At 36.9% G+C, this 16,128-nt stretch overlaps 1 protein-coding gene across 1 annotated transcript in view; it reads right to left on the bottom strand.

Annotated features, from left to right (window-relative positions):
- Positions 1-653: 653 nt before the first annotated feature.
- The window catches only part of LOC131687227 (sorting nexin-17), a 30,853-nt gene continuing 15,378 nt past the window's right edge, over positions 654-16,128 (bottom strand). The window contains exons 2-6 of the mRNA XM_058971296.1: positions 14,208-14,400; positions 2,486-3,204; positions 2,221-2,427; positions 2,068-2,166; positions 654-2,006 (exon numbers count right to left, since the gene is read on the bottom strand). Coding sequence (XP_058827279.1) covers positions 1,842-2,006; positions 2,068-2,166; positions 2,221-2,427; positions 2,486-3,204; positions 14,208-14,400 — 1,383 coding nt within the window. The 3' untranslated portion in view covers positions 654-1,841. The remainder of the gene's footprint in view (positions 2,007-2,067; positions 2,167-2,220; positions 2,428-2,485; positions 3,205-14,207; positions 14,401-16,128) is intronic.

Raw genomic sequence — 16,128 nt, 5'->3', positions numbered from 1 at the left:
GAAGCTGCGTAGCCCCAGAAGCGTGAAAATTGTCGGTTTTGCGGACGACGTGGTGCTTCTAGTGATCGGCTAATCACTAGAGGAAGTGGAAGTACTCGTCATAGAGGCGATAAACGCTGTGGACAACTCATTGCGCGAGATGAAGCTAGCGTTATTTCACCACAAAACTGAGGTGGTTTCGCTAAGCAACAGGAAGGCACTACAACAGGTGAGAATTTTGGTCGAAGAGTGCATCATAAACTCAAAGCAAGAAGTCAGACAACTGGGAGTGATGATAGACGATCGGCTAAGTTTTAATATAGCCACATAATTCGAAAATCAGTGGCAATAAAACGCAATTACTGGCGAGTGTCAAACGTGGGTGAAAATGTGATGAGAACCAGGCGTACCTAAAAAAGGAAAATGTCTTCAAATTGAAGGAGAATCCCACGACTATGCAGTGTATATGATGATCCGATTAAAGAAAGGGCACAGAACAACGACAGCGATGATTCGTCTATCGGTAACAGCTGCTGACAAGGCGCTGGAGGTAGGCAAAGCTACGGTTAGATGGTCGAGATGTCCATTGAGAATCGCCCCGCGAGTGAGTAAACAAGTGGAGAAATGCGATAGATGTACTATGCAGAATATAAGGGTACATCAAACACAAGAAATTGTTGAAAACATATTTGAATTTGTATTTATTGGATTGGATCCTCAGCTTTTCACATACTCAACTAGTCTATATTTATTCTTATGCATATAGCCAGCATGTCTTCCCTAATATGTTCTGGTTTTAACTGATTGATTTCGTTTCAATCATCTAGATTGAAACCTGTCTAGCTTCTTAAAATGTTGCACGTGTCCATTGATAGTGCCCGTACATAGGTTGTTGAATAACATAATAATAATATTGAGTAGGTAGTAGTATTACATTGTATCCGGTACAATTTCTCGAAGAGTACACTAAAAAATCAATAGTCTTGTTTACTTTGCATTACTTCTGATTATGAACCTGTAACGTAATTATTCATTTGAACCGTCGGAAGACTTCTAGCACTCACCACGTGCGACTCTGATGAAGTTTTCTCTATCATTAGCTATACATTATTATTACAAAAAGTGCTTAGTTATAGGAAGCATACATGAAGTTAGTATGTAGTTTACAAAAAATATGCGTAGAAAATTCACAGACCAAAATATTACAGTATATAAATTTAGAGCTGCAGTACTGAATTCATTCTCAGATTGACTGTTTGAGCAGCGAGTATGCTATAGTTTATTACTCTAACAAGCTTTGCAGGTCTTGTCTTTCCAAAAGGTTACTAGGACTTGCAGTACAAGCATTTACATTAATGGCAATGAATTGTTTGTCAAAACAGAACAGATTTCAGCGTCAATTGTGTCGTTAGTTTAATAGTTCAATGTATGCAATCTCTGGTCAATCACAATGAACAACTGTTGTAGTAACAGTTTTTTTTTCGAAGCAAAATAATGTCACAATTTTAAAATTGTGCCAATATTACCAAACATCTTCGGGCAATTGCCGAAAGGATCAACAATAAAACAACCTGAACTTTCAATCGGGTAAGTGCGAGAAGATCCCACTAAGTGCGATTCATTATATTCAACCATAATAAAGCAGCTTCCAGATTAAAACTGGTGTTCAACAGTCGTAAGCACAGATAGTACTAGTAATTAATAAAACGACGGAAAAGTTTCGGTGCAATTAGTGCATCATAATGATACTAGAACACTTGAGCGCCTAAAATCTACAGAGGAAATAGTTTTGAACAGCCTCAATTTGCATCTTTTCCAATTTTCATTGCTCGGAAACATCCTTGGTATTGCCTGCCAAAGTTTTACAAATCATCATCCCCGATCCATTCGAAGGCTTCGTTGTGCACCGAGTCCTTGCCGGTTTTAAAACGTACTGTCGTATTGAACTCCTTCAATTTGCGCCTGATGAACGACGTACCATTATGGCTACTTCCGTTGGACTGATTCGTTGTACTGTTGGTGTCACTCTGAAAGTAGGTCAAATTTCCATAAGATTATTTCAATGCGGGTGTACTTCAAGTATCTTACAATGCTACTCAGGGTGTCTGTTGAGCTGGAATCCGTTATACAGTAGTTGGAACCGTCCCTTCTTATGTAGGAAAGTGGCGCAAATTCCGTTTGATGAGTCTAAAACATACGAAATGAGGTAGTCTAGAAACTACAATGGTCGTGTAATTTTACCTGTATATTGTTGATGTCGGATCCGTTCTTCTGATTTAGTAGTTCGTCAACAATAGACTGAAGGCACACGGACATAAGCATCGATTGTTCGCTGTATATAGTGATCCACTTGAGCTGATTTTTGGCCATCAAGTATTCGAATGAGAGTTCCAAATTGCCTGGTGCTTCTCGGCTTTCGGACGACGAATTTGAGGATATTTCTTCGTTCTGAAAATATTAACATTAGCTTTGCTATCTAAATGGCTTCCAACGTATCACTACTCACATTATGAATCGTAGTTACCCTCCAACATCGAATCCTAGTTACTTTAAACTTAGTTTCTTGTATTTTCTTCCCGTAATGGGTTAACAAATTCAGCTCCCGATTTCCAATTATTACCGTAACCATTGTATTCGGCTGTGGATAATCCACACATACTCGCGGAAACTGCAAACAACCATACAATGGTAGCTTGCGAGCAATGTCCAAATACTCCCGTTTATTCCCTCGTGCCTGTAGGTCCGTTAACTGCTCACTCAAATCCCGGCTTGTAATAACCCAGCCCCGTTCGACGTCACTCAACGTCTGAATGTAGAGGAGATTCAGTGCGATCCGGTCTCGCATCAGCTCCAGATCGTAGTTCACATCCCAGTAGCTTGTCCGTATCACAATCTTGCAGTCCTCCCACTGTTTCTGGGAAACGAAGGGTGCTTCAAAGTCCATCAACTTCTTGGCGATGGCAATGTCGCCGTTGTTCTCCTTGCGCATCAGATACAGGGAGAAATAGTACGTGTACTCTTTGGGTAGGTCGATCAGTGCGCAAGCCTTTTCCAGTACCTTGCTAGAGCAGTCCGTGGTGAGTGCTTTGGTCGATATCCGGTAGCCGTTCATGAGGAACACGTCCACGCTTGCTTCGCGGCATTCTGTGAAAAAGGACTCCTGCTGGGCGTTGAGTAGAAACGCTCGAAGCAGCTCGGAACGGCAGAGCACCGGATCCTGGCCGACTGTGGAGTATAGTTCAAATGATTATTTAAGTCGTGTTCGAGTGTGGCGATTGAATTTATTTATTTACTATAGAAACTTAGCGAAGAAACTATTAATTTACTATAAAAACTTAGCGACATCGGAGATTCCCTGTTTTCAAAACTTCATTAAATTTAAGAATTTTTTTTCGCGTGCTGCAAGGACCATAGCCAACGCACACTGCTCTAGAATGGAAATTTAGTTGGAATTTCACCTTTTCACTAAAACTAAACAACTTAGGTTGTAATTTTACCAAGATAATTTTTTTTTGTGATCCCGTCAGAATCACTCACTACTATTTCAGACGAAACGGGAAATGTCACCCACTAAACACTGCTTAGGCCAATAGCAGATGATGATTCCGATTGTGATATTGAGTGTACAGTTCAGACAACGACGTTCAGATATGTTATTTTGCGATTGAATGGCAGACATGCATAAGAAGGGTGCTGCACAGTGTTCTACTCCTGTGCACTGGTTCATAATGTGCCAGAGCCAGTGGCGTAGCCAGAAATTTGGTTTGGAGGGGGTTTTGACGAAAATCTTAGATTTTTCAAAAATGTTGGCGGGTCTATTGATGACATTTAATCTGTAGGCCGCGATCGACTGGGTACTACTGTGTTCTGCACTAATAGCGAAATGGGATGGTGTGAGCGGGCATGGGCGCTATAATCCTACCGTAGGCAGAACTAAATACCTGTCGCAGGTGTCAGTTATGTTGGGTGCCGGACTACGAGACAGCGAGTAGTTCAAAAACACCATTTTACTAACAATCAAGCAAAAAAGGATGAGCTGAAAATTCGCAACTTCGAAACCGTAGCATTGGAAGAGCTTTGATAGACGGGGCAGAATGTGTGGAAATGCGGGGATCGAGCGACGGCACAAGAGCTGGGCAAAATGCGCCAACGCGTGATCAAGTGGCAGGCGATCAGCGAAAGGTTTTGTGTAGTGTGGATCAAAGGCCATTTCTTCGACTAGAGCATTATCAATGTACACTGACCTCACGAAGCCGAGAAAGATGCATTTTATGCGCAGCTAGAGTATGTCTATGATAGCTGCCTATGGCGGAATGTTAAGCTCGTCATCGGTGACATAAACATCCTGATAGGCCGGGCATTGTATAAACCGGTTATCGCACAGGATAGTCTGTAAACCTTATAAATAATGTGCAGAAATTCTCATGATTGATAAGTATATTATGACGAACACCTAAATAGCGAAGCAGTAGACGACAAGAGTATTGCAAGAATCAGCTTGGACACGAGCGCAGTCGACGACAGATTCCGGATCTACCCAAGATTCATGAAAAAATAGGACGGTTGAACCACTGGCAATGATCAACTGTCATGTGAGCTACTCAAACACAGAGTAGAGGAATTGGCTAGAGCTGGGTGCTTTTGAAGATCTGGAAGGAGGAGATTTTAACGAAGTATAGGATGTAGAGAGTAGTATGTCCCATCTATAAAAATGGTGTTAAGCGGGAATTACCAATTACCAATTAATCACATTACTGAACTGCCCTTGTATGCAAAGGTGACGTAAATGCCATTGAGTATATTTTTGAGGAAATCAATTTTCAAATCTTGCATGGTGCGGGTAAAAGCATGCTTTCTCCACTTTGATTTTCGTATTTCAACAGGTTATTTTTAATTTTCATTTGAAGTCGTTTGTATTGAAAGATGTGAATTTTCATAGTGAACTTAAAATATGAAAAAGTTAAATTTTACCAAAGTGGCGTTGAAGTCACTTTTGCATACTAGAATAGTAAACGTCATCTACAAGGTGTTCTCCCAAATTCTTTGTTGCCGCTCATCTTCAACCAAGCTATTTGCAATAACATTCTTGAAAACATTGCTGAAGACACTAAGTCTCGAACTAAATTTGATTGGAATTAGTAATGTATCCAACTGGAAAAATTAATCAACAAAATTATGCTGCTATATACTAAACCTCCAAAGGCTGATGGTTTCCAAATTATACCCAAATACACCATAAATAGCGAAAAACGTGAAAATTTTTCAATTTTTTTATTACCAATCTTAGCTAGTGGAACTTTATATAAGTGATAACCCAAAAAAAATCAAATGCGCATAAAAACCGATTCTGACCTGTTAGAGACAAGCGTAAAACGCCATTTTTCATCAGTTTCTGTGTATGCGTTTTCATTGAGCTATTTTGCTTGATATTTACATGATTTATCAACTATAGGATCCTCACTAAAATATTAGTTACAAGATCCCATTCTCACAATTTACAAAAAGTCCCCATAACGTTTAAAACATTAGGTTATCAATGTAATGAACAGATAATAAACTTCCGAAATTATTATTTAAATATTTAATAAACTAGTCAGCATCAAACTTTTTTTTCTGCGATTGAAATATTTTAGTTTGGAGGGGGTTTTAACCCCCAAAACACCACCTTGGCTACGCCACCGGCCAGAGCCAAGTTTATTGAGCTAGTGCTTGTGCTGTTTTTCGATGAGTTAGAGTTAGCAAGTAGCACGAGTACAGCTTACTCTATTGCATCGTGCTAGCTCATCGTGTTAACCTGTTGTGCTAGCTCTTCGAATCCTGCAGCTCGAGCATGAAGGCTACTTAGCATAAGCGATGCCAGTGCTTATTTCTTTTGGTTCGTTCAAAACGGTCGCTCAGCTCGTGTAAGGCTCTCGTGCTGTGCTCCATGCATCCCTGTGGCGTGGGTATGAGCGTTTATTTGTGCGCGCTTGACAGCGCGTTACTCAGATTGTAGATGATATAGTGTTCTCTAAGTAATCGGGGCGTTTTTGTATTTGCGAAAACTGGGGAGCAGATGTACCTGGATGATGGTGATTGCATTCGTCTTTGTGTATCAACGCGAACGGCTCAAGCGTTTGTATGTTGATGTGTTCGATCGCGTGGGTATGTCGTGTCTATCGTGTCTGTGTTTCGCGTGTATAAATTCTATTTTATAACTTTTTTCCGAAAATGACCGATTCTTGTATTTTAACGTGTTTGATCTCGTGGGTGTTTGTATGTAACATCGCGTGTATAACTTCGTGTTGTCATTTGCATATTCGCGTGGGTTCTTGAATATATGCGCGGGCCGCGAATCTGATGTATGATTTTGAGTGTACTGCTCAGATCTTTGATCAAATGGGAAAGGTCACTGGTATAATATAGCTAACATATTCACTTGATCGCAGACATGTCTGTGAGATGACGGGCGTAGCTGTGCGCGGATGATCGCGATAACATGAGCGCATGCGTGATCCGATATGTCTTATTGCGAAAGACCCGAGCGTTTCTATGTTAACGTGTTTAAACGCGTTAGTATTATGAAGTAGCGTATGCTGGCGTATATTCAACTTCGCGTGTTTGTATTCGTTTATATTACCGAGAAACCGTTTGTATATTCGCGTGAACTTTTCAATGTTCGTACGTGTCGTCATACTGCTGTTTAATTTCGAATGTACGTCTCAGATGAAGGAAGAAAGTGAACTTTCCTATATCACTAAGTATGACGTCCCGAGATTTGTTGTCTAGTGTATATAAGTTCCGAATTTAAGAATAAGAGCTTGTATTTTGGCACATGGGACAGCGTTTATTAATTTGTAAGTACTGCAACGTTGACATAATTTTTCTGACGTTTATATGATTGCGAGATCGTGGACGCAGGAATACATGAGTCATCCCGTTTGCGACCGGGTTTATAACAGCGTTCTTTGTATCGTATGGGCGTTTTCAGGTCCGTGCGCAGAAAACTCTCAAGGGAGGGGGGGTTTGATTTTCTAACGCTTATTTTAAAACAAACGTACAGAAACCCTCAAACCTTGAAGTTTACTTTAGAAGAAACGTACAGAAACCCTCAAACTTTGAAGACTTTTTCAGAGGCCTGGACCTAGTCTTGTTAACCAAACGAGTCTGCTCAACAAATTGGGTAAATGTTTGTTATCGAGTCGAAGTCATCAAAAGACACCCCCAAGTAACAATTGAAGTTTTATAGCACGCTACAAGTGCAATTTAAGTTTTACCAGGGGCTATAAATCTATCATAAAACCACAATTGTTACTAAGGCGCTGCATAGTGGTCGGAAACCCCAAAAACTTGAACTTAATTCACTAGAGGCCAAACCATCGAATATCTTCACAGGGTATCTTTGGACGAATTGTTCGTAAGAATATTCCCCATAACCTGATAAAAATTAAAATTGGGCATGGCTTACTACGATCAAATTAAAATCAAATAAAAAAATTAACTTTTTATGCTGACGAGGTAGAAAGTCGGTGTCTTCGACAATGTTTTAGAAATGCTCGTAATAAACACCAACACCTACCTTGTCAGTATAAAAAGTTAATTTTTCTAGTTCAATCATATAAGCCATGTCTCAATTTAATTTTTATCAGATTGTGGGGAATATTCTTACGAACAATTCCTCCAAAGATACCCTATGAATATATTCAATGGTTTGGCCTCTAGTGACGTTTTTGGCATTTCCGACCACTGTGCGTTGCCTGCTGGTTCGTGGTGGATTCGGATATTATATATTTATATTAGGTGTCTTCTACAAAGTTGTAGAACAAGAATTTTTCAGTAATTCTTCCAAACATTTCGATATTCTATCTCTCTCCGTTGAAAAGTTAGTGATGGCGCCATCTATGCGGTCACAGATTGAACTAAAATTTTCTAACCAAAACATAGCTCGTATTATGTACTGCAATTCTTCCGAACATACTATTCAGCTAAATCTAACCATTAATCCACAAAAATGTTTAGTTTGTTAGAACCTAGTACTGATACACTACCATGCACTGCTAGGCCCCATGCAAAACTGACTCAGACATCACTTCGTTAAAAGTTTAATAACTTTTCCTATTCGAGTCGGATCGCTTTGCAGTCTTCAACAAAGTTGTAGATAATAAAATTAGCTTCTTAAGTTTCACTTTTGGTGATAATCTGATGTATACAGTGCCACCTAGCGGCGAAAATGTGAGCAAGAGGGTTTTCTCCATGTAAATTGTCGAAAAATCCCATACAAACTTCAAGCACGTTGGTCCGGTAGCTAGACTTGTTCGATTTGCTTCAAATTTGGAGCAAGTACTCCTGGTGGGACAAGGAATCGACTCAGGGGTGGGCCGATTGTGTTTTCAAAAATTCATTATTTTTCTGGGCAGTCTAATATATATATATATATATATATGAAAACTCGAAAAGAAAAATGTAAAATCCAATAAAAAATTCCACAGTAACTCTGCATACCTCAAAACTTATGGTCGTGTAACTTGTTTTATAACGAACAGCTTTTTTGAAGATTGCATATTGATTGGAGGTTCCCCGACAAAGTTATTTAACTTTGAAGACCAACCGATTTTTTTGAAATTTTTTAATTCTAAGCATGTGCGAGAAAGAGAGGCAACACATAACTTTATATGAGGATATCTTTTTACCGCACAACCGGATCAATTTGCAGTCTTTGGCAATGTTGATCCTTACACCTTAAGCTATATATCTGCACATTTTGGGATGCATAAGATGATTCTGGCATTTTGTACTGAATTTATTGTTTCTATTGTCCATTTTTCATATATTTTCATATATACAAACTTGAAAACTTTTGTGAGTGAACTAGAGTTTTCGGAAAAAGCTCATATTTGACAAGTGGTATGTGAGGCCAATTACCTTTTGATTAAACAGTGTTCCGAAAAAAAGTTAAAATTGTTGCCGGTCCAATACACACTTACAGATGGTTGTGACCTCAGTATCCGATTTCAAGTATATTTTCCAGGTGATACTATTGGATCGAGGCGGACCCCAAGTTTATTTTATCCGGTATTCGAAGCAACAGATTTGCTCGCATCGAAATGGAACAGGTGGTCTGAATAACCCGATCCCGCAATTTACTTCAGTCTAAGCCCAGTTGGAAAGTTTCCGCAAGTGTTCGAATAATTTAAAATGCTTATTACACTAGTTTACAAGATAAATGAAGCTCCAAGAAAAAGTATTTTTTAGACTAATTTTGAATCGCTGAACACGAAAACAATATTCATTTTTTTGTTCAAAGAAGCGATATTGTGATTTTCCCAAAAAAAAACTCGTTTTTGAGCACTTTTTGTAGTTTTTAGTCAATATTTCGTGTCAAAATCATCCAATTAATATAGTCAATATGCAAGTTGAAAGGTGCCGAGATGCCCTTTCCAAAAACATATAATATGTGTCGATCATATGTAAAATTTTTAGTGCTGCAAGCGACCAAAGTTTAAAAAAAGTGCATTTTTGACCATTTAAACCTTAGACCCTTTTTAAAAGATTTTTTTTACCAAAATTTTTTTTTCAGACCTTTTAGAATCTAAGATGACAGATAATATGTTTACGTTAATTTTAAGCCTAATATCACTAACATCGGATGGAAAATGTTGATGCTATGGCACATTGAGCGAAATGGAAATTTTATGATTTTAGCGGACCCTGCCCTGATGCGGCGGTTTAGAGGGTGTAGCACTGGGCTCATAAGCCAGTCTTGAAATATTCGAATCCCTATCGGGAAGCATTAGACTTTTTTTTTACTTTGGTCGATGGTAATCATAATAAATGTACATTTCTCGACAAACATACGATTACAGCTTAAAAGCCAACTGTCAAAATTCTCTTTGAAAGACAATTCCGGACAAACCGTTACTGGCTAAACGCAGTTCATAGCAGTTGATGCAAGAGAAAACTTTTTTCTTTTGTTTACTATACACATCTGTGATTGGCGGGTAACAGTTTGTCTGAAATTTCCTTTCAAAGAGAATTTTGACAGTTGTCTTTTTAGCCATAATAATATATTTGTCGAGATTTGATCCACGCATATTAAACATTTTCGAAAAGGGCGCATCAATACCTTTCGAACTGTTTCGATCGGATCCTTTTTGAACAAGATATTGACAAATAACTGAAATAGTGCCCCTTTTTCAAAGAAATCTTGAAAATGTTTCTTTGAAAAAAAGGACTATTCAGCGATCCAAAATTAACTGAGGAAACACCTTTCTTCTTAGCTTATCGCGATTATCTTAAAATTGCTAAAGTCTGTCACATTAGATTCTGAAAATATGAAAAATTATTTTTCTGTAATAAAAAATAGAGCAAAAACAAAAAAGCGGAAGCAAAAGAAAAACTTTTTTTTAACTTGAACTTCTTTTAAAGAGAAATAGAGTATTATTTTTGTATTCAGCGACCCAAAATTAATCTAGAAAACACTTTTTCTCGTAACTTCATTTTTCTTGTAAACTAGTGTAATCTTATTTAAGACCAAAAGAGACATGTGAAAAGCAGAGCAATTTTCACTCGGTGCTTAATAACATCACCAATTTTTGTCGGATTTTCGTGATCTTAGGCTTAAAATTCACGTGAGAAGTTTGTCTGTCACATAAGATTTTAAAAGATTTTTTTTGCTGATTTATTTTTTTATGAAAAATCAACTAAAATTAGTAATTTTACCAAACACTACTTTTTTTTTGACTTTGGTTGCTCTTAACCCTAAATTGTTGACATTTTATCCTAACATGTTATACATTTTTGGAATGAGCACATCAATACCTTTCAAATGGTGAGTCGTTTGTGTTAATCGGAAGATTTGTTCCTGAGATATTGACCAAAAACTGCAAAAAGTGCTCAAAAACAAAAAATCACAAAAACGGTTCTATGAAAAAGAAAATGGATATGATTTTCGTGCTCAGCGACCAAAATTGACGTAGAAAACACCTTTTTCTTAACTTCATGCAATTAACCCAAAATTTGTAAACTAGTGTTATTCATTGATCATCGATTTGGTGTAATTTGAAATGACATTACAGTTATATTTGGGAGCAAATATTTGATATGAGTTGCGCTTTTCGAATATGTTTCCTCTACAATGTTCTATGAAATCGGTCTCAGGATGTCCCAAATATTCACGAATGCAACTAGGAATCCTACAGTACACTCATGCATTCTATACGAATAATTGTGAAGTTTGATATGGCGTTCGGAATTGTGTGGATGTCCTTTACAATGCCTCCTGGAACCGCATCTAAAAGTAAAACAAAGTTTTGATGCTATCATTCCGTTTTGGAACTTGACTTAAATTTGCAGCCGATTCTTAATGTACAGGACAATAACGGGGCTAGTGCGGCGATCCTACTGATCACTACTTTGCTGGATGAGTTCTGCAAATACGACGAATGGTTTATGATACGAGCACCTCAACCTCTGAACCGCCAAAGGGATCATTTCTAGTTTTCCCAAAACAAGATAATATGTCTCCAATTTCATTTAAAAGACTCAGATTATGTAAGACACACTTCGAGCTAGAAGTTATATGACTAACGAATATAGCTCACGTGGCCGTCGGGATTTTATGCAAAACCAGAACCGGTTCTTTAACCTGACCTAAAAGTCTATACTTTAAACAATCTTGAATAATTTCTCGATCATTTGCAAGTGGTTTAGTTGAAATCGGTCGAAAATTGAGAAATTTCAATTCTATGGCAAAGTACTATTGTAAACTAACCAATAATTTTTATTTTTTTAAAAAACTCCAAATTGTGAGATAATTTTCCAATTGAATTGTATTACCACAATCAAAAAAATTTTTTTCTCGTTTCCCTCAAATTTCCAACTTTCAACTCAAATATTTTATATCATGATTTCAACAAGCAGATAACGTATTTGTATGATAGGTGGGAATGTTTTGAAGAGGTTTTAGTTGAGTTGACAACACAAAATCGTGTATTGTAGATTTTACAGCGATTCTACTGAGCCCCGGCAAAAGACGGGGTTGGGCAACAGAGGGTTAATTCAGTAAATGTTCGATGGACTTACGACTTGTATGCTACAACATATTAGAGAAATACATTAGATATTGTGGATGTCATACGCAGAACGGGAAAAAGAAGTAAGAGGTGAGAAAGGCCAATACAAATAGCACATGGACAAAAAGGACATTAATATTCCGAACACAATATAAATATTCGAATTGCTGAACTTTGGTTTGGTTAGGTGAGACTAAGTAAAAGTATCCAACATAAAAAAGACATGAAAGCCCTTTCGGCCTCCTCAATGTACCACTATCGAGGCGTATTGCAACCTACATATTATTGCAACTATGTGTTATAGGTTAATATGAGAAACTACAATTATGTTCAATAGAATATTAAACTTTAAATGAGAATTTACGAATAAACTAGTATTAATTATTGATAATTGATGTATTAAGTTTGTTCAAACTGATACAGTTATACATGAAAACAGTTATTTTTCCATCAATTTTTTCAGTGTCCGACATCTTGCGTAATGTACAGTAGGATTCCGTTTTTGACAACAATAGTTTTTTTTTCAGTTGCCAAAACTGGAACCGTACCAAAATTGGAACCTTACTTTAAAAGCTTTTATTTTCAATTTGTGACATCATAAATGTTACAAGAACATTAATTATATAAGAATATGAGAAATGGAATGAAATAATGGAAAAAATCAACAAATTTAACTTTATTCACTATGCCCGCCCCCATAAAAAATAGTAAATATGACTCCTATGTTTGGAAATAAAGTCAAAAGCCAAAAGATTTACTCAGTCAAAAAATTTACTATGAACAGCATGATTATTGAGCATTTTTCAAAAGATTCAAAAGATTATTATGTTGCCAAAAACGGAACTTTTAAGTTGCCAAAAATGGAGCATGCCAAAAACGGAATCTTACTGTGCTTCCTTTTTTGTTAACCACTAAGAGTGACTCAATTTTCCTTTTTTTTATGTTTTTAACGACATTCAATTAGCAAAGGAACTGAAAAATGAAGCATATTTTTCAATATTAGGAGCCATAATTTTAAAAAAGCGGGGAAAGGGTCATATGAGCATGCTTAGAGTTTACCGGCGACTTAACTCTTTGTCTGCTACCGCAGTAGTCAGGATCTTTTGGCATTAGAAATGCGAATCATCTGAGTCTACGCCATGTCCGAACGAGCGTAAAGTAACTTGTTACTTCATGCTGTCAGAACCGAACTTTCTTCCTTCAACCCCTTGCTCTCCCTTGAGTTCAATGGCTCTTAATATTGAAAAATATACTTCATTTTCCAGTCCCTTGCTAATTGAATGTCGTTAAAAACATAAAAAGTAATATACTTCTTAATTATACGTAATTATTTTTTTATTGTGCACTTTTTTAGACCTTTTGTTTTCGTAGAATTCCAACAATGAGACAAACAGACTTGATATTTTTACGGAGTCTTCGAACAAATTTCCAAAAGGACTGTTTGATGAAAAAAAGTGAAAATGATGAAAAAGTAACATGGGACAATTATGCGTAGAACGGCAGTATACTGCCCATAATTATCCTATTTTCTATGGGATTTCCTATCCTTATGGGACTGATTTGCGGTCATGGGTAGTATAATATAAGCCTTTTCTAAATTATTGTTGTAAAATAACTGACTGTTATAGAGGGATTTATTGTTTTGTTACTGTACTTTTCTATTCGGGATCACTCCGCGTATGAGAAAGGCAACCATAAAATATCAAGCATTGGACTTCCTACCAAAAGAAGAAAAAGAAAAAGTACAGTTGAAAGGCACAATTTTCGTCCTGTTTGCATCGGACTACTTCCATAGTACTGGAACAACCTACGAATATATAAAATTCATGATATTCTAGCAAAACGTGCCATGCAACGAACGTTTAGTCCTGCATGTTAGTCAAATATAAATCGTTAGTTGTCAAATCCTGCGCACTAATTATTAGAAAATATGGGCATCCCGCACTAAGTATTTGTCCATAGCTGTCATACGAATATCGAGAGAGCGCCCGTCAACGGCCCGCAATACCTTAGTGTTTGGATTTTCAGTTTGATGTCAGCCCAACTACGAAAATATCCTCGAATTTTTTCATTAAATTATATGACTCATCTTTATTGACCACAAATGTACCGAATATCGAACACATCGAGGTAAACTTGTTTTGTACCAAATGGGCAAAATTCACTCGCGACACTCACCTAGTTGAATGTACCGCTCGAGGCTAATCCTCCGCTGTTCGATCTGACTCGGTGTCAACGGCAGCAACTTCTTGGGCGGAAAACTCGGCAATACCAGCGTGGGCAGTGACCGTTTCAGTTGCTCGTGCAGGCTGTGCAGTTGCTTGTACCGTAGACAGCAGTGGAAGCTACCATTGATGTGTATGTTGAAGCCCTACAAAAAATGGAAAGCAAAAAAACAATGCACTTTAAAACCATTGTAGGGTGATGAGCGTATACTGACGTAATCAAATATTCATGGTAACAATAAAAACGAAATTAATTGGCTACTCGTGTTCGAAGAAATTCAACTTGCAAAGTTCACCAGCGAGATGGCGAATTCGCTTCTTCAAAATATGTAGTGGAAATATGCTTAGCACGCTAAAGATGCGTGTTTTGTTGAGGCATTAATTACTTGCTGGAAAGGAATAACATGATAAATAATTGCATACTAAAGTGGGTACAGGCACCCATCTACAAAGTGACTAACAAATTGGCAAAGGTCTTTCAGCGATAGTATGTGGCAGGCGGTTCATTTGTGGGATGATAGACAATGCCTTCGGTACTGCAAACCGCCCGTAACCTCTTTGTACCTCAGAAACATGTGCACACAATTATTTAATTGATTTTTTTATGCTAGTATATCTGCTATATTAGTTTAAAAATCGTGCCAAACGGTTTTTCGCAGTGTCAGTAAAACGAGCACTAAAGATTATTGATGGATCCAAAACTTGGTATATTTGGGAACATAGTCACTTTATTTGACGGGTTGCACAGTGATGCCGCGATGGCAAAAACCCCCAAAAAGTTTTTAATTCATATGCCATATTATTTTTTCCCTATTCTACGGCACTTCAGACATCATACTTCCAATTTTTTTGATTATCGTATGATAAATAAGCTCTCCAGAGCATTTTGAACTAGGGGTGTTGAAAGATGTTTTTCATTCCTTTCATGGAAAACATATGGCGCTATAATGCAATAATACAACTAGGTTTTTAAATAGGAAGGAAAAGGCAGAAACGGATCACTCCAACTTTAATTTGTGGCAATTTTTGTGTACTTTAAGGAAATCTTAGTGCGATCTTGCGCAAATCTGCGACAAAAGAGTTATGATTAATTCTTTTCACCGTTGACTGTAGAAAGTACGCAAGGGCTAGGTATCAAGTGGTATGAAGTTGATAATCGCAAATTTTTTTTTTTTTGATTTCCAGAAAATAATCTAAGCTGATCTCAAATTTTGATGTCTTATTTTGATTATTAAGAACTATTGTGAAATAAACCGTCCAATGTTAAAAGTGATACTTTGATCATTTTGCACTTGGTCCATAACAGTACTTCTCACATTAACCAGGCCAACTAACGAATAAAATGGGTTTTTTGTATCGACAATGTTCAATTTATATTTAACCTTATTAATATGTTGGATTCCACCCTAGAATCTTTATTTTTTTGGTTCAAATGTTCTTTTTTTCAAGACATAGTTTTTAAAATGGCGTATCAAAACAATTTAAGAACATTGTGAATTATAAAAGAAAGTTTAATCGAAATGACGAATGAGTAAATATCATTGCATAGTAAGTGGTAATTATTGACAAAATACACCGAAAAAACACCATTTATTGCACCTAGCAGTGAGAATGAATGAAGTGAATAAAATGAACAATAAAATTAATGAATTACATGAATATAATGAACGAAATAAAAGAATAGAATAAAATAAATAAATTGTATTAAATGAATAAAATGACCAAATTCTGGTTGGGCGATTTCAAAAAAATTTTTTTTTGTTTTACATATTTGTAATCTATACCTATATAATATCTATAAATGTATGGAATATCTATCACCCTGGCAAAACCGATTAAATCGTAAGTTTTAATAACAATATTCCATTAAAACT

The sequence above is a fragment of the Topomyia yanbarensis genome, chromosome 3 (genome assembly GCF_030247195.1).
Source record: "Topomyia yanbarensis strain Yona2022 chromosome 3, ASM3024719v1, whole genome shotgun sequence".
Lineage (NCBI taxonomy): Eukaryota > Metazoa > Arthropoda > Insecta > Diptera > Culicidae > Topomyia > Topomyia yanbarensis.
The sequence above is the reverse complement of the archived record's forward strand: the minus strand, read 5'-3'. Positions and strand labels throughout refer to the sequence as shown.